Below are 19,937 nucleotides of genomic sequence, written 5' to 3' on the forward strand. Positions count from 1 at the left end.
TCAACTAGCCTACCTGGTTAAATAAAGGTGAAATTAAAATAAAATAATTAAATACTAGCAACAAACATAACCACCAAACCAGACAGGAAGTTCAGGTGATCTGATACCCCCGAGAACAAACAGTTAATTTAAAAAAATGTTTTATTTCACCTTTATTTAACCAGGTAAGCTAGTTGAGAACAAGTTCTCATATACAACTGCAACCTGGCCAAGATAAAGCAAAGCAGTGCGACACAAACAACAACACAGAGTTACACATGGAATAAACAAGCGTACCAGCACAATAGAAAAAAAGAAAGTCTATATACAGTGTGTGCAAATGGCGCGAGGAGGTAGGCAATAAATAGGCCATAGTAGCGAAGTAATTGCAATTTAGCAGATTTAGCAGATTAACTCTGGAGTGATAAATGAGCAGATGATGATGTGCAAGTAGAGATATTGGTGTGCAGAAAGTAAATTAAAACAATATGGGGATGATGTAGGTAGATTGGGTGGGTTATTTACAGATGGACTATGTACAGCTGCAGCGATCGCTTAGCTGCTCACATACAGAGCCATCACTGAATATAATTATTTACCAATTACACAGGCAAAAAGTAAATCCACCTTCCAGAAAGCAATACAAGAACATCCAATGTGATCAACCATATGACTGCACAGATACTAATGCCAGACAGCATCTCCTGAATGTTAAATGTATTACCGGTCAGGTATTTTAATTGTCTGTAACGTCTACTTGTTAAACGTTTGTAACGTCTTAATGTAAATTGTAATTGTTTGTAAATGTCTTTTTAGTTCTGTGTTGGACCCCAGGAAGATTAGCTGACATTACGGCGTCAGCTAATGGGGATCCAAATAATACTTTTAATTCAAATCTCACCATGTGCTTTGCCTTAACCACTCACTCCAGATGAAAACTCCATACATCTTTTTTTCCCTGAATCCACAACAAGGTTCCCTTTCCCAACCTCATTAGCGAGAACATCAAAAGGTTCTCTTTACTCTACAGCCATGATAACCACAATTAGAAACCAAAATAGCTTTGCTGCTGCTTGTCTTGTCTGGGTCCTTGTGTTTATACATCCAAACAGAACTGAACAACTCAAACTCTGCGTAATCCCCGGAAAAAATAACCCATTGAACTGTGCTAATGACTCAAGTCTGCTGCTACTGAGTAATTGGAGGTATTAGATTAACTCACACATCAACACAACTTGCAAACCAAATGTGCTTTGATTGACAGTGTAAATATTTGAATACTTTAACTCTAGGATCATAATATCGTGAGAAAAATGCAAAAACTTCTAACTAACCCTAACATATCTGTCAACGCTCTTATCGAGAGCAGCTTAAAGTAGTTAGTACATACATGTTCATACTGGTACCCCATGGTGATCAAACCCACACCATGGCATTACAAGCACCATACTCTACCAAGTAACCCACTCATGCTTAATGTCTATAGCCCGGTTCAACGCTAACTCTAGCCTCAACCCTATCTCTAACCTAAGCATAATGTCCACACCCTGGGTCAACACTAACCTTAGCCATAACACAAACTTCATGTCCACACCCCGGGCTCAACCCTGACCCTCAACCCTAACCCTAGCTTCATGTCCTCATCCTGGATCAACCCTAACCCTAGTCATAATCCTGACCCCTTAGCATCAGGTTGGTGGAGCAGAAACACATTGAGAGCTCTTTAGAGGTCAACGGTGAAAGGTGAATGTGACAAACCTGCCCTGGTTGATGGCTGCGATTTCGGATCCGGAGCAGATATCCTGCAGGATGTAGGTGTTCTCGTCGCAGGTTGTGTTGAGCGTGGTGTAGTTGGGTTTACACACAGTCAGAAAGTAAGGCGCATGGTAGCCCGTCGCTAGCTGGAGGATGTCCGTGATGAGAGCTGTGGCACACAGGCCAAACACATGGACACCTGGTTGGCAGAGACACAACCATGCACGCACGACACATGCACACACACACATACATGCACACACACATGCACACACACCCAGTTAGCATAGATTTATTTTTATACTTCGGCCTTGTCATGTCTTTTTTTCATTATTCATAAAAATACATACTTAAGGGGCTGAGACAGTCTCATCAGGTAAACCAAATTAAACTTACCAATAAATCTGACAGCTCTGCGGATGAAGGAGTTAAAGCTACAGCCTGCTGCATTGATGTCTGCCTCTGCCCCGACACCCTTCCTCTTTCTGGACAGACAGCAGAACAGGATCCCCTCTCCGATCATTATCTGTGGACAGAGACACGGTCATCACTCTGGACACATACACTTATAGCACACACACACACACACACACACACGCACACACACACACACACGCACACACACACACACACACACACACACACACACACACACACACACACACACACACACACACACACACACACACACACACACAGTAGGATTAAGAGATCACCTTTCCCATGAACTCTGTCTACCTCTGTTTCAAATGACTGCCTTTCCTCTCAGCGCTCTGTTTTCGGGATAAAGTAAAGCTCTCTGTCTTTGGCATAGCCCCAGACGAAAGGTTAGGGAAAGGCCAAGGCACACTTTCCCTGCAGTATGGAGTACTATGGCCTACCATTCCAATGTACAACTCTCAGCACTAACCAGCTGTGGTAATCATGATTTTATAAACCACAAACAGCTGACTGACCAATATCACAATACCTTCCAACAAGGCTTGGATCGACATACCGTTTACCGGGGTATTTTGAAATACCAACGGTATGATTTTCAATACCGTAAAAAAAAAATATTATAATAATAATTAGCCCTCGCGTAGGCTGAGGAGGTGAGCCCTACACCCCTGCTTATAAGTTAAGTATAACTATAAGAAATCTAAGATGTGTCAAATAAATTATATCCAGCTCGGAGCTCCAGCTATGCATTTGGTTTGCTAACTTGCTAGCAAAGTGGGTAGATGTCAAGATCAAGCTTCTCGTTTACAGCAGAGACATTCCTTTAAAGGAAAAAATAAACAGCGCCCCTTGTGTGGACATTCGGTAATACCATATACCCTGACATGGTACAGAAACGGTATGACCCCCAACCCTACTTCCAATATAGAACATGAATAACTTCAGCCCCCTAGGTGTACAGTAAGTCTCTCCCTTGTGTCTGGAACTTTGACAAACAGGACCACAGGACAACAGGCTGTCGTCTGTGTCTGAATAAACCCCTCCACACTGACCTTCAAACACAATCCAATCGCCTCTGCTCTGTTCAGAGGAGCTGAAACAATAAACACACACACATATCACCACACCTGTCAATCAATCAGAATCTTTCTCTGTTACCCGATCCATAATCTCAGAACTGAGAACCAAATATTGTGGGCCAGCCAGCTACCACAACAGACTACCCACACCATGACAACTTGAATAAAGCATGAATCCCAATGATACATCCTCTCCCACAGCTCTGATACAGTCATTACTAGTCTATAATAACCCCTCTTCTGTTTGTCAGTGTGAATGCATGAGGAGTTTAAATCTCAGTGGGGTTGTGTGTTTGATGTCAGCAGTGATCCACACCCTGTCCTGGCCTGGCACAGACAGGGTGTTGTGAGAAGTAAGGGCTAAACCCCAGGGTGTTGTTGGTACTGGAGTATGGTCTAACTAAGCCTTTGGCGTCGGGTCTGTTGTCACACTGTGACGTGAATGAGGGGCCAGGTATCATGCAGCTATCACCATGGCAGCACACTCTGCCCATCTGACAGGTTGAGAGTGTGAGTGTGAGTGTGTCTCTGTGTGTGTGTGTGTGTGTGTGTGTGTGTGTGTGTGTGTGTGTGTGTGTGTGTGTGTGTGTGTGTGTGTGTGTGTGTGTGTGTGTGTGTGTGTGTGTGTGTGTGTGTGTGTGTGTGTGTGTGTGTGTGTGTGTGAGTGAGTGCGAGAGAGAGAGAGCAACAGAACACTGAGCTATGACAACTGGCCGAACCACAGGACCCTGCACTACCTGCAGGTACTTCCTTTCTAATGATACATGTGCTCTATAACAAACCAATACTCAGTGCTCCGATAGAGATGGTGAAAATGGCTTACAGTAGACAGGTTAATTGTTGTTTTCACATGTTGTTATTGTGGCACGCTAGGTTAGGACTATACCTATATGTACACATATTTCACAGCGTTAGCTGATGTTTGGGAACTGCATCTGAGTGGATTGCAGACGGAATATAGACAGATTTACAGTGTTATCATTCAGAACATTAAACATACTGTACACTCATATGCTCTGAGATGTATTTCTGTCTCAGTGCCGTGATGCTTGTTTTTTATGAATCCCAATCAGTATTTATTATCAGCTAGTACATCTCACTAAATGTAACTGATTTTATCAGTGCTGCTAAAGAACTGGAATTGTATTTGGTGCTGTATGTACATGTCCTAAAGCACCAGACCAGTAGTAAACATGGACAGCAGAAATTGAGTAATCTTTACCTTTCAGAAAAGGGTGAGGGGTACAGTAGTTAACTATGTGCTCTGACATGCAGTCACTGTCAAACACGCATATTTTGACCAATGGGTAAAATAATAGAACAATGTTAATTGTGTAGATAATCCTCTAATAAAACCAATGTTCCAAACCTCATGTCTTTATCATAATCCGTTCCGAACTTATTGGAGTTGTTACCATTGTAGGATGGTCAAATTGAGGCCAGAGAAAAAAATCTGGAAAATAATTAAGGTTAGCTGACCGGCTTACCATTGAACTCGTCATCTTTCTTCTCAAATCCGGAGGACATCAAACAATACGGAGGTAAGATAGATATTGATTTTGAGACATGACATATAGTATTTTCATATTTGAGTATACGCTATTCATATTAATGTGAAGTTCCTGTTCTTTTTTTAAAAGACTCACAAAAACAAGCGTACCTCTGTGAAATGTCAAGGGAGCACTGAGCATACCGCAATTTTTGTCTTCTTTTCAAAGCCTTTTACATTTAATTCAACTTGTGTCATGCTGATTTTGCTATTTGCGACCCACAACTTGGAAGATGACAACCACAAAATGTAAAAAAAAAACTCAAAAGTTTTGGTGAGAAAGCTTTGGGTAGACACCTTACAGTCAGTCTGAGAAGATGCTTCGAAAAGCACCTTAGTCAACACCATTGTGAGGGGACGTTTTATAGAAGAAGAGAGAATGGTTCACACTTCAGAACAGTTTAGTCTTCTTGTCATTTTTCAAACACAGCAACGTGCCTCCAGGACTCCCAGGAAGTCGGGTGTGAACTAATCAACGTGTTTCTGCATGAGCAGCCTGCTTGAAAACACAACGAAACATTGCAAGACCCACTCATTCATAACACCCACTTAAACCACAGAACAAAAAAAGAGGACCCCAAACTGTAGTTTCAAACTGACAGTTCACCTGGGGACCTTTAGATAACTCCATAGCCAGTGACAAAAACACATTGACTGAGTCAGGATAAGTCTAGAAGAGATTGCTAGCTACAGAGACTACTCTGGGGTGGCTGACAGTCAAATGCTGGCTGACAGTAGCTGCCACAGTATACGCACCTGTGAGAACAGTCAGCCACAGTGTATTCACCTGAGAAACTCAAGATCTGCTTGCTACAGTACCGAGCGTTGCTAGGAGATCTCTGTGAAAGTAATGCGTCATCAGACAACTAAAGTCAGTAGAATTCCACTGATGCCAGATACAATACATTACCAAATGTATGTGGACACATGCTCATCAAAAATCTCAGTCCAAAATCATGGGCATTAATATGGAGTTGGTCCTCCTTTGCTGCTGTAACAGCCTCCGCTCTTCTGGGATGGCTTTCCACTAGATGTTGGAACATTGCTGCAAGGACTTACTTTCATTCAGCCACAAGAGTATTAGTGAGTATTAGTGAGGTCTAGCACTGATGTTGGACGATTAGGCCTGGCTCGCAGTCAGTGCTCCAATACATCCCAAAGGTGTTTGAGGGGTTTGAGGTCGGGACTCTGTGCAGGCCAGTCAAGATCTTCCACACTGATCTCAACAAACCATTTATATACGGACCTTGCTTTGTGCACGTGGGCATTGCTATGCTGATATAGAAAAGGGCCTTCCCCAAACTGTTGCCACAAAGTTGGAACCACAGAATCATATAGAATGCCATTGTATGCTGTAGCGTTAAGAATTCCCTTCACTGCTGGTTCGATCCCAGGCTGTGTGGCAGCCGGCCGCGACCGGGAGACCCATGAGGCGGTGCACAACTGGCTAAGCATCGTCCAAGAGTTAGGGGAGGTTTTGGCCGGCCGTGTTGTCCTTGTCCCATCGCACTCTAGCGGCTCCTGTTGTCCTTGTCAAAATGCTCGCTGAAACGATCGCCAGGTGTACGGTGTTTCCTCTGACACATTGGTGCCGCTGGCTTCCGGGTTAAGCAAGCATTGTGTCAAGAAGCAGTGCGGCTTGGCGGGTCGTGTTTCGGAGGACGCACGGCACTTGACCTTTGCCTCTCCCGAGTCCGTACGGGAGTTGCAGCGATGGGACAAGACTGTAACTACCAATTGAATATCACGAAATTGGGGAGAAAAATGGGTAAAAAATGTTTTATTAATTAAAAAACCATGAAAAACAGCCCGAGACCATTATTCCTCCTCCACCAAAATTTACAGTTGGCACTATGCATTCGGGCAGGTAGCGTTCTCCTGGCATCTGCTAAACCCAGATTCGTCCGTCGGACTGTCAGATGGTGAAGCGTGATTCATCACTCCAGAGAACACGTTTCCAGTGCTCCAGAGTCCAATGGGGGTGAGCTTTACATAATTCCAGCCGATGCTTGGCATTGTGCATGGTGATCTTAGACTTGTGTGTAGCTGCTTGGCCATGAAAACTAATTTCATTAAGCTCCAGACGGGACAAGCACACAGTTCTTGTGCTGACATTGCTTCTAGAAGTAGTTTGGAACTCAGTAGTGAGTGTTGCAACCGAGGACAGATGATTTTTACGAGCTACGCGCTTCAGCACTCGGTTGTCCCGTTCTGTGAGCTTGTGTGGCCTACCACTTCGGGGCTAAGCTGTTGTTTCTAGACAGCTCTAGCAGGGCAGAAATTTGACGAACTGACTTTTTGGAAAGGTGGCATCCTATGACGGTGCCACATACTACTTCAGTAAGTATGGGCCATTCTACTACCAATGTTTTTTTCTATGGAGATTGCATGGCTGTGTGCTTGGTTTTATACACCTGTCTGCAACGGGTGTGGCTGAAATAGCCGAATCCACAAATTTTATGGTAGTTTTGTAATTACAGTGCCTTCGTAAAGTATTCAAACCCCTTGACTTTTTCCTCAATTTGTTGTTACAGCCTTATTCTAAAATGGATTAAAGAAATAAAACATCTCAGCAATCTACACACAATACCTCATAATGACAAACCAAAAAAAAGTTTTTTAGAATTGATAAAAAACAGAAATACCTTATTTACATAAGAAATCAGACCAATTGCAATAAGACTTAATCAGCTCAGGTGCATCCTGTTTCCATTGATCATCCTTGTGATGTATATACAAATTGATTGGAGTCCACCTGTGGTAAGTTCAATTGATTGGACATTAGTTGGAAAGACCCACAGTGCATGTCAGAGCAAAAGCCATGAGGTTGAAGGAATTGTCCGTTGAGCTCCGAGACAGGATTGTGTCGAGGCACAGATTGGTGAAAGGGTACCAAAAATGTCTGCAGCAATGACGGTCCACAATTCACAGTTGCCTCCATCTTCCTAGAGGTGTCCGCCCGGCCAAACTGAGCAATTGGGGGAGAAGGGCCTTGCTCAGGGAGGTGACCAAGAACCCGATGGTCTCTCTAATAGAGCTCTAGAGTTCCTCTGTGGGGATGGGAGAACCTTCCAGATGGACAACCATCTCTGCAGCACTCTACCAATCAGGCCTTTATGGTAGAGTTGCCAGACGGAAGCCACTCCTCAGTAAAAGGCACATGACAGCCTGCTTGGAGTTCACCAAAAGGCACCTAAAGACTCTCAGATCATGAGAAACGAGATTCTCTGGTCTGATGAAACCAAGATTGTACTATTTGGCCTGAATGCCAAGCGTCACATCTGGAGGAAACCTGGCATCATCCCTACCTCAAAGCATGGTGGTTGCAGCATCATGCTGTGGGGATATTTTTCAGCGGCAGCGACTGGGAGACTAGTTAGGATCGAAGGAAAAATGGACGGAGCAAAGTATAGAGCGATCCTTGATGAAAACCTAATATAATATATAATAATATATGCCATTTAGCAGACGCTTTTATCCAAAGCGACTTACAGTCATGTGTGCATACATTCTACGTATGGGTGGTCCCGGGAATCGAACCCACTACCCTGGCGTTACAAGCACCATGCTCTACCAACTGAGCTACAGAAGGACCACAAAACCTGCCCTAGAGCACTCAGGACCTCAGACTGGGGAGAAGGTTCACCTTCCAACAGGACAACAACCTTAAGCACACAGGCAAGATAACGCAGGAGTGTCTTTTGGACAAGTCTCTGAATGTCCTTGAGTGGCCCAGCCAGAGCCCGGACTTGAACCCGATCGAACATCTCTGGAGAGACCTGAAAATTGCTGTGCAGCAACACTCCCATCCAACCTGACAGAGCTTGAGAGGATCTATAGAGAGGAATGGGAGAAACTCCCCAAATACAGGTGTGTCAAGCTTCTAGCGCCATACCCAAAAATAATCGAGGCTGTAATCGCTGCCAAAGGTGCGACAACAAAGTACTGAGTAAAGGGTCTGAATACTTTTGTAAATGTAACATTTCAGTATTTTTTAAATACATTTTCAAAAACCTGTTTTTGCTTTGTCATTATGGGGTATTGTGTGTAGATTGATGAGGGAAAAAATTATTTAACCCATTTTAGAATAAGGCTGAAATGTAACAACATTTTCTAAAAGTCGAGGGGTCTGAATACTATCCGATTGCCCTGTATAGTGTAGCTGAAGATGATATTTGTGATAAGTGCCTTTTCTTTTTATAAGTGCCTCAGATCAATACAGGAGGATTCTGGTAGTAAACAAGGTTTTCTGGTGGATAGAGAAAATATTTTGATGAGAGTTAGAGTTTTGTTTCGACAAGTCAAACTTCTCAAACACATCATTAGTCATACTTCGGACAACATCTTCAAAACCCTTAGCAGACGGTAATCTCAGTATTTTGGTTAGTGGGGAAGAGGCATCAACAGTGACACCAGATGAATTTGAATGTCAGATCACTGTACCCTTCATCTTAGCATGTAAAGACCTCCAGCTTTGGGTCAACTTAGTGTTATCATACTGACCTAAACTCTCTTCCTCCTAAGCGGCCAATCTTACGCAAGGATCTTCAGACATAACACCATATCTAAAAACATGGCCTGCCTATTTCTGTTGGAAGAATAACCAAGTAGGCCTACAGGCAGCCCTCAAATAAAATGCAGAGTGTGACAAGTCAGGATGACATAGATAATGTCACTGGCATGTGTGCCTGTGTGTGTGTTTGTGCACATGCATGCGTGCCTGCCTGCGTTTGTGTGTGTGTGTTACTGACCGTGATGGCGGGTCCAGCAAAGGCCAGGCTGAGCAGCATGAGCAGGGGGATAATCTCATGAGTGGACTCTATGTAGGGCAGGCTGAGGCTGCGGTCGTGGCAGCTGTACCCCGAGCGGACCGGCTTGAAAACGTCTGTCAGCTCCAGAAAGTACAGACTCACCACCGACGACACCAGGATGGGGAGCTGCCCACGGGTAAACAAACAAACAAACAAACAGATAAACAGAGAGACAAAACAACAAAACATGATATGTCAGAATCATTGCGTGGTTCGATTCACTCATTACTCTGACTCCACTGGAGACGATGTATTCTGAGTCAATATCTCAGTTTCAGTGACCTGATGAAGGGGAAGTTGTCAAATCATAACTATGGTCTGTCCACCACCTTTCAACACAATGAAAGTGCAAAAAAACACTACATTCATGTTAACGAATCCTAATTAGAAAGCTAATACATCATTTGGAAATACAACTCATTGATTGCTGCCATGAGTCAAAGACATACAAAAGCAGGGAAACAGGTTACTCTAATGAACTCTTAGTGGTTTGGTCTTAGTCTCTAGTATTAGACAGATGGGTTACCTCCCACAATGTTCCAATCGTCTGGGATTTCAGAGACTAGTTGGTTCTAGGAACTACTGGAGCAAAATTGGCACCAGTAGAACATGCATTAAAAGAGCTAGCTCTTCTATGTGATGTAGTCTTGCAGGCTAAGATAGGAATCATCACTGAACTGATTTCACATCGACCTGTCACAGTTCAGTTCTGTCCCTTGTCTTCATCCAAGTAATTATGTCTTAAGTGCTCAGGGAGCATGGGTTCCCAAAGAGGAAAGTCACGTTTTTTTTTTTTTTTACAGGATATTACCTTCCACACCATCTCCTAAAGCAGAAAGGAAAGAGGTTTGCCACACACTAGGAGAACATCTCATTAGGAAAAGGGGGTCACCTGATAAAGCCAAATAAATGATGATGATAAATCCAATTGGGATTTAATAGAGTACCCACAGAGATTTTGATGTTGATATTAGCCTCGTACAAACCATCCTGATCTCGCAAGCTTACTTTCTTTGCTAACGAGAACGCAGCAGTCAGGATGGTCTTGGAACAGGCTAGGTTGATATACCTAGTTGGTAGTACTGCAGTGTAATGTTGGGTAAACACTGGGGATCCAACACAATTAATATACAGAGTGAGACATGAATGACTGAAAAAACAGATGTAATTTTAGCATGCAAATGCCAATGTTTTGTAGCTTACTGAACATGTCAATGTGTACCATTGAAAGTCTGTACGACTTACAGTCCAGTAAATAAGTTACACGTGAAGCCAGATACATGTGTAATTAAATGTAAAATTGGTAGCTCTCTGGGATGCAGTGCTGTACAGCATGTGGTCTGTGTTTGGCCTTGGGCATCCATCCTGATGCAGTAATTCCACATTCAGCTCTGAAACAGCCAGCAAGGAGGCTGTGATAGAGTACTCCACTGCTAGAGGAACAGAAGGACATCTTATTGATGCCAGAGTGTTAAAGTGACTCCACTCTTTCTATCTATCTATCTATCTATCTATCTATCTATCTATCTATCTATCTATCTATCTATCTATCTATCTATCTATCTATCTATCTATTGATGCCCTCTTATACGATTTTATTGTGTTTTTTCCCCCTCATCAATCTACACACAGTACACTATAATAATGATTTTTGCTAATTTATTATACAAATAAAAAACTGAAATACACTTTTACGTAAGTATTCAGACCCATTACTCAGTACTTTGCTGAAGCACCGTTGGCAGCGATTACAGGCTCGACTCTTCTTGGGTATGACGCTACAAGCTTGGCACACCTGTATTTGGGGAGTTTCTCCCATTCTTCTCTGTAGATCCTCTCAAGCTCTGTCAGGTTGGATGGGAACGTTGCTGCACAGCTATTTTCAGGTCTCTCCAGAGATGCTCGATTGGGCTTTGGCTACGCCACTCAAGGACATTCAGAGACTTGTCCTGAAGCCACTCCTGCGTTGTCTTGGCTGTGTATTAGGGTCGTTGTCCTGTTGGAAGGTGAACCTTCACCCCAGTCTGAGGTCCTGAGTGCTCTTGAGCAAGTTTTCATCAAGAATCTCTCTGTACTTATTCATCAAGGATCTCTCTGTTTCCCTCGATCCTGACTAGTCTCCCAGTCCATGTCGCTGAAAAACGTCCCCTCAGCATGGTTCTGCCACCACCATGCTTTACCGTAGGGATGATGCCAGGTCTCCTCTAGACATGGCATTTGGCATTCAGGCAAAAAAGTTCAATCTTGGTTTCATCAGATCAGATAATCTTGTTTCTCATGGTCGGAGAGTCTTTAGGTGCCTTTTAGCAAACTCCAAGGGGGCTGTCATGTGACTTTTACTGAGAAGTGGCTTCCGTCTGGCAACTCTACCATAAACGCCTAATTGTTGGAGTGGTACAGAGATCGTTGTCCTTTTGAAAGGTTCTCCCATCTCCACAGAGGAACTCTAGAGCTCAATCAGCGAGACCATCGGGTTCTTGGTCACCTCCCTGAGCAAGGCCCTTCTCCCCCAATTGCTCAGTTTGGCCGGGCAACCAGCTCTAGGAAGAGTCTTGGAGGTTCCAAACTTCTTCCATTTAGGAATGATGGAGGCCACTGTGTTCTTGGGGACATTCAATGCTGCATAAATGTCTCAGAGCGCTACGGACAATTCCTTCGACCCCATGGCTTGGTTTATTGGTCAACTGTAGGACCTTATACAAACAGGTGTATGTCTTTCCAAATCATGTCCAATCAATTGAATTTACCACAGGTGGACTCCAATCAAGTTGCAGACCATCTCAAGGATGATCAATGGAAACAGGATGCACCTGAGCTCTATTTTGAGTCTCATAGCAAAGGGTCTGAATACTTATGTAAATAAGGTATTTATGTTTATTCATTTTTATACATTTGCCAACATTTCTAAAAACCTGTTTTCACTTTGTCATTATGGGGTATTGTGTGTAGATTGCTGAGGAAATGGTTTTATTTAATCCAGTTTAGAATAAGGCTGTATCGTAACAAAATGTGGGAAAAAGTCAAGGGGTCTGAATACTTTCCGAAGGCAGTGTATATCACATCTGCAGTGCCTTCCATACCTCAAAATCTGTCCAGCCAGCATTTTTCACTCGACCAGCTATCTTTAAATATTTATGTTAGGGATATGTAATGACTGAGCTTGTTAGCCCATTACAAAACATTGATAGGGAAGGAAATATTTCAACCATTTTAATTTGAAAACATGAGTTTGACTAAGGGAACTGGAGGTATGATGACCTCAGCATAGTCAACCCTGGCCAAACACATATTCATGCACATATGCACACACACGCACACACACAGACACACACACTGCCATGTTCAGCTAGGATAAATATAGGTCAGTGGTACTGTGCCACCTTTCTCTCTAGAAGATAAACTACGCAGAATCTGTCAGGAGGTGGAAGCTCACTTCAATTCATCTCTATCCATTGCCAGGTTGATATGACTGTACTAAGGTGCATCCGGGAAGGCACTGTATTCCCTATAATGTGCACTACTTTTGACCAGGGCCCATAGGGTAATTTACACAGAGGACATACAGTTGAAGTTGGAAGTTTACATACACATAGGTTGGAGTCATTAGAACTAGTTTTTCATCACTCCACAAATTTCTTGTTAACAAAATATATTTTTGTCGGTTAGGACATTTACTTTGTGCATGTGAACACAACAATTGTTTACAGATAGGTTATTTCACTTATCCTTCATTGTATCACAATTCCCGTTGGTCAGAAATTTACATACACTAAGTTGACTATGCCTTTAAACAGCTTGGAAAATTCCAGAAAATTATGTCATGGCTTTAGAAGCTTCTGATAGGCTAATTGATATAATTTTAGTCAATTAGAGATGTACCTGTGGATGTATTTCAAGGCCTACCTTCAAACTCAGTGCCTCTTTGCTTGACATCATGGGAAAATAAAAATAAATCAGCCAAGACCTCAGAAAAAAAATTGTAAACCTACACAAGTCTGGTTCATCCTTGGGAGCAATTTCCAAACGCCTGAAGGTGCCACGTTCATCTGTACAAACAATAGTACGCAAGTACAAACACCATGGGACCACACAGCCGTCATACCGCTCAGGAAGGAGACGCGTTCTGTGTCCTTGAGATGAACGTACTTTGGTGCGAAAAGTGCAAATCAATCCCAGAACAACAGCAAAGGACCGTGTGAAGATGCTGGAGGAAACAGGTACAAAAGTATCTATATCCACAGTAAAATGAGTCCTATATCGACATAACTTGAAAGGCAGCTCAGCAAGAAAGAAGCCACTGCTCCAAAACCAGCATAAAAAAGCCAGACTACGGTCTGGAGGCTTGCAAGCCGAAGAACACAATCCCAACCGTGAAGCACGGGGGTGGCAGCATCATGTTGTGGGGGTGCTTTGCTGCAGGAGGGACTGGTGCACTTCACAAAATAGATGGCATCATGAGGCCGGAAAATTATGTGGATATATTGAAGCAACATCTCAAGACATCAGTCAGGAAGTTAAAGCTTGGTTGCAAATGAGTCATCCAAATGGACAATGACCCCAAGCATACTTACAAAGTTGTGGCAAAATGGCTTAAGAACAACAAAGTCAAGGTATTGGATTGGCCATCACAAAGCCCTGACCTCAACCCTATAGTACATTTTTAGGCAGAACTGAAAAAGCGTGTGAAAGCAAGGAGGCCTACAAACCTGACTCAGTTACACCAGCTCTGTCAGGAGGAATGGGCCAAAATTCACCCAACTTATTGTGGGAAGCATGCAGAAGGGTACCCAAAACGTTTGACCCAAGTGAAACAATTTAAAGGCAATGCTACCAAATACTAATTGAGTGTATGTAAACTTCTGACCCACTGGGAATGTGATGAAAGAAATAAAAGCTTAAATAAATAATTCCTGTGAGATACTGCGATAATTTGCAGACTCAGATCCTCAGCACTAAAAGATCTGGTCCTGAATTAGGAGCCTCTCCCTAATCTAAACCAGCAACGTAGTACACCTTTAGTAGTAAGGCCTAAAGGAGTACCCTCGAAAACTCTCACATGGGATTTATTCATGTACATTAGTCTTTCTAAAAACATACATAATAGACTGCAACATTTACAATTTATAAACTCCAGGTACATGCATTCGAATGAACATGAATATGCTGGTAACACAAACAGTCCTATTTCTGTCCCCTATCTTACCACTGCCAGACAAGACTGTACCTCTAATCTCACTCTGCTTTAACTCAGATCCAGTGATTACAGAAATGAAAGGCAGGGAAGTGACAGATGAAGTTAAATAATGGATGGCTCGAAATGGAAAGTGGACTGGTTGGTCATGTGGGCTATTTATAGCATGTAACAGCAGGGGTTGGAACCAAAATTGTTTCGTTCTGAACAGAACCATTTCTTTTATTGTTCCACTGTTCCGACCTGAAAAATATAGTTCTGAACCGGTTCGAACCAAAAAGAATACTGATTTATATCGTTCCTTTCTGTTCCTTTTAAACCTCTGAAATCAATTCATTTTTTGTACATTTAGCTTGACATTAATTTACTTTACCAATCAATGCGGCTAGAGCAGCTCTAGACCGGGCAAGCTATAGTTGTTTACATGCGTGATGGACAGACAAGTGTAGGGAGCGAGATGCGACTGAAATTTTGTGGGTGGGGAAAGATGGCTTAAAGTGCTGGGTATATTGTTATGACATGCATTATACTGAATTAGGCCCACAGAATTATACCTATAGAGGAGTTGCTTCTATGGAGGAATTTTGAATGTCTTTGAACTTCAGAGAGTTGGCTTAACGTCGGACCACAGCTAGCTAGCTAAAAAGCTTGTACGTGCAGAACTGCACCAGAATTAAAAACCCGTTTTAGCTTTTTGTAATTCATAAATCCAATGTGCAATGTGATAACTATAGTATCCTTAACTAGCATTGAAAAAGTGTACCCATTCTTCTCTAATGAAAAATCTCTCCCTAATGTCTGAATTACAGAATTACAGTAGGCTACAGTAGCCTATGCTTTGGAGGGGGAGACGCAGCACACACACGCACACTGGAAAAAATATTTTCAGTTGACAGGCTGACACAGGAATAATTTTCTGAGTGACTGAGTGAGGGATTTTCATAGGCGCTTTGTTGCATTTTTTGAGGACTGAAAAAAAATCCTGGAAAATAAAATAACATTATTAACTGGTTCCCAGTTAAGCCTAGCGTAGCCTAGTGGTTAGAGTGTTGGACTAGTAACCGGAAGGTTGCAAGTTCAAACCCCCGAGCTGACAAGGTACAAATCTGTCGTTCTGCCCCTGAACAGGCAGTTAAACCACTGTTCCCAGGCCGTCATTGAAAATAAGAATATGTTCTTAACTGACTTGCCTGGTTAAATAAAGGTAAAATTTAAAAAATTAAAAATTTTAAAATAACGGTTCTGTTCCCGGAACAGTATAGATCACGCTCATTCCTGGTTCTGATTCTGTTCCTTCAAGAATTTCGCTATTTTACGGTTTTTGGTTCTGTTCCCTGAACTGTTCCAAACCCTGTGTTGCAGCACTGACTAAAGGTATCATCTCACAAGGCAGCGAAGGTGTCCTTCTGAGGATGATGGAGGTTTGACGAGTGTTTTACTGTACACATACAGTACGTACAAACCTATAAGACTGTAATTAAACCAAGCATGGGTGTCTTGCACACACACATTTAAGTCTTACAGCCCTATAAGACTGTCATTATAATAATAATAATCAAACCATAGGAACCAGTTGATAGGAAACACGTGTTCTGTTCCAAAAAAACTAATAAGCATAGCACTCATAATGTATATCCAATCGCTGACTTCATACTGAGTGGTATGGTGTGTATGTTCATGTGGACATTGGAAACAGCCAGTGGATCAGAGACATGATGTGGTCAATATTGCCTGCAGTTGAGATGTGTGTTGTGGTGCAGCCATGTGGTTTCTCCTTCTCCAGCAGTGCTGTAAAGGTAGCTGTCAGGAGCAGTGGGATGGTTTTCCACATGTGTTTTAAGGTGAGAGGGGCATTTACAAAAAATAAGATCTTATGAATTGATGAATTAACAAACAGATGAACAAATTAATAGGAGGATGAACAAATATTACACTTATTTGCAACTCCCTCTGTGTATGCATTGCAACATCTACATGTAGCCTAGGTATGCCTAATGCTCTGCTTATGCTCTATATTTCAAGAGCTATGAATTCCCCAGCATAAGCCCCACTGGCTCCATTCTGCACTGTATGGGGTGATGCTGGACCTTTGCTAGACCAAAGGGGAGAACTAAACTGGCTTTCTAGTCAGAGAACAGGTTCCAAAATATGACAGATTTGTACTACAGTACATACAGTACAAAACATAACAGTGCAGTACAAAACAGAATGTTGCAATACAGTACAGTGCAGAACAGTGCAGTACAGTGCAGTACAGTACAAAAGAGAACAGTGCAATGCAGAGCAGTGCAGTAGAGTGCAGTACAGTGCAGAACAGTGCAGTACAGTGCATAACAGTGCAGTACAGTACACTCCATGTCTTTGATCCATCCTTTGAACATAAAGTTTCCCCCTGTTTAATCTAAAACGGGTTTTCACTACACTGTGTGCTCAAATTGGTTCCACTAGAGACACAAGCCTCAGGCAAGACAAACTCTACAAGGCCACTATAACTCAGAATCTTAATATAATCAATAAGCAAGGTTCTTTAAAAGTGAAGCCATGGTTAAGATACAGGACACTCCTCAAAATAACTACTCCCTTAAAACGGACTATGGGCCGTTCTGGCTTGGACAAGGGTCACTTGCTGCCCCTGACATGGTGATGTAGGTTGTGTAGTTTAAATATCCAGAGACATCACAGGAAATGTGCATGCCCCATTGGTGTGGAGAAGGGATGCTGAACTGGCTGAACTGCGATGAAAGACTGTGTTAAAAAATCCTAGATCTACAGTAATATATGGTATTTGGCAGCCACGCTTCATAGGAGACATGAATCGGTTAAACAGGGCTGAGCTGACTTCTGAGTCCTGAATGTTCAGTGTCTGATAGAGTCATATATGCTACTTACTGCCTACCACAGATGTCCAGATTTCCACACACACACACGCACGCACGCACGCACGCACGCACACACACACACACACACACACACACACACACACACACACACACACACACACACACACACACACACACAGTAAAATGCACACACATTAACACACATGCACACAGTAAATGTGCATGCTTGTGAGTGATATTTCTGTTGTATCATCTTGTGCATAGTGAATCGTTTGATGCATAGTGAATCGTTTGGTGCTTGCATCCAGAGAACATCAACAACATGTGTTCGATCATGTGTATTGAAACCAAACATCAAATCCAATCAATATATGTCATTCATACACATCATGTACATCATTTGAAATTGAACTGCTGGTATTTATTGTTCCATGACTGCAATAGCCTATTATCATTAGTCATCTGATTTACCTATTTATTTGTTTCTGGTTTTTTGATAATTCGTTGCAGCCCTCTTATTCATGCAACATTATTGTTTTGTTTTGTTTTTCGGATGAAATATGTCATTTTTTTAAATCATGTTTTCATAGTCATGATTAATGTAACTATCCTGTTATTGTCCGAGACAGCCCAGTCTCCAAAAAGAGAGAATCAACCTACCTCAACGAAATAGAAGCAGGGCAGCAAGCTGACGCTGTCTTTCGTCATATTTCCTTTTTGTCTTTCTCTTGAAGACATGATTGGTCCCCCGATACTCGATAAACTAATAGCGGTAACCTGCTGTAAGATGGTCAGATGTCCAATACTGCTGTCACAACTGGGTGCCAATATCATACGCGCACGACTGCCCCTCGCTTCATTCCGAAGTATACCGTGGATGAAGAGTGCGGGTTGCAACCACAGTCCGCGTGCACCTCACAAGACTCTCTTAAAAAGACACAGAATCTCCTAACCTGATTTTGAGAAAGTATCCTCGTTGCTAATATAGCATCATTTGCATCTATTGATAAAGACTTGGCATACACTTGGGCCGCACGAGCAGTCACCGAGTAAAGTCCTTGGAAAGCTGCTATGACATCAGCAGTGCTCTCCTGTTTTACACTCTGGCGCTTTAGGGAAAGGCGCAGGCGCACTCCGGAACGCATGCACTCCGGAACGCATGCATTCATAAACATGAACTGACAGCATTTTAATTAGCTCAGCAGTAAAACAGTCACAGTATACAGTAGATTTCGGCTTGTCTGTAAATCAGGCTTATTGTGTGCAGTAGCTTTCAAATGACAACATGAATCAATCAATTTCTACTGTAAATGTCTTCTAGCAATACCTATCAACAGGACTAGCCTTTTGGGGGCCCTAAATGAGATTTGGTTGCCCCCTAATTTTAAATTCAGAGAGAATAAATTAGTTTTAAAGCTAATTTTCTGCAATTCTATACCATGGGGCGGAGAGACATTCAGCAATTTTATGGCAAATTCCATGTAGTTCAAATAGTTTTTGCAATGGGGCAGATACACATTTCAAGATCACCGTGCACTTTCACCACCCTGTGAAGTTTACCGTAAGTTTTTTCATCTGTAGCCTAATACACTGACTGAATGGTTTCCTGAGTCGTAGTGGGAGGACCACACACCATATTATCGTGTGACTCCAAGTTTACTTCGATATGATGGTTATTATATCAATATTTGCGCGTAAAGTCATTAACACCGCTATTTCCCACATAATGAATTTTACGGACAGAAAAAAATCCCACCATGTGGAAAGGACAAATTATTTGTCGGCATTATACAATTGTACCAAAACTTCATGATTCCATCACAGCAGTCGTCTTTGTTTTTTCCTACGGAATTACTTTACTCACATAAAAACTGTGGATGGAAACATTGTTAGTGACTAACATAACAAGAAACAAATAATAGCTGAAGCACAACCAAATTTCAAACTTGTACCTACTGAATTCCACTATTCTAACTCTCAACAGTAAGTTGAGACCCCGACTGAGTTCCAAAAGATAAAAATGGGGTTTAGGGCCCCCTAACGGCCTGGGGCCCTAAGCAATAACTTATGTTGCTTATGCCTGGAGCTGGCCCTGCCTATTGATCTTGGCTGGATAGATAGCTGCTTAATGTGACTGTGGTTCAAGTGTAGCAATATTGTGCAGCACTAATGGTGTAAAAACTTGATAGCCTATATCTTTAATGAGACTATCTATTACTGGCATTGATACAGAGTGGGTGTAATTAATGGACTCCCATTAATGATTGTTCTCTCCTCAGGGAGGAGAGGACA

The 19,937-nt window shown here is 42.4% G+C and overlaps 1 protein-coding gene across 1 annotated transcript in view; it reads right to left on the reverse strand.

The window, feature by feature from the left end:
- The window catches only part of LOC118361612 (phospholipid phosphatase-related protein type 4), a 36,625-nt gene extending 17,885 nt beyond the window's left edge, over positions 1 to 18,740 (reverse strand). Inside the window, exons 1-4 of the mRNA XM_035741680.2 lie at positions 18,306 to 18,740; positions 9,555 to 9,740; positions 2,131 to 2,260; positions 1,738 to 1,933 (exon numbers count right to left, since the gene is read on the reverse strand). Of these exons, the coding sequence (XP_035597573.1) occupies positions 1,738 to 1,933; positions 2,131 to 2,260; positions 9,555 to 9,740; positions 18,306 to 18,479 (686 nt within the window). The 5' untranslated portion in view covers positions 18,480 to 18,740. The remainder of the gene's footprint in view (positions 1 to 1,737; positions 1,934 to 2,130; positions 2,261 to 9,554; positions 9,741 to 18,305) is intronic.
- Between the last annotated feature and the right edge of the window lie 1,197 nt (positions 18,741 to 19,937).

The sequence above is a fragment of the Oncorhynchus keta genome, chromosome 28, assembly GCF_023373465.1.
Source record: "Oncorhynchus keta strain PuntledgeMale-10-30-2019 chromosome 28, Oket_V2, whole genome shotgun sequence".
Classification (NCBI taxonomy): domain Eukaryota; kingdom Metazoa; phylum Chordata; class Actinopteri; order Salmoniformes; family Salmonidae; genus Oncorhynchus; species Oncorhynchus keta.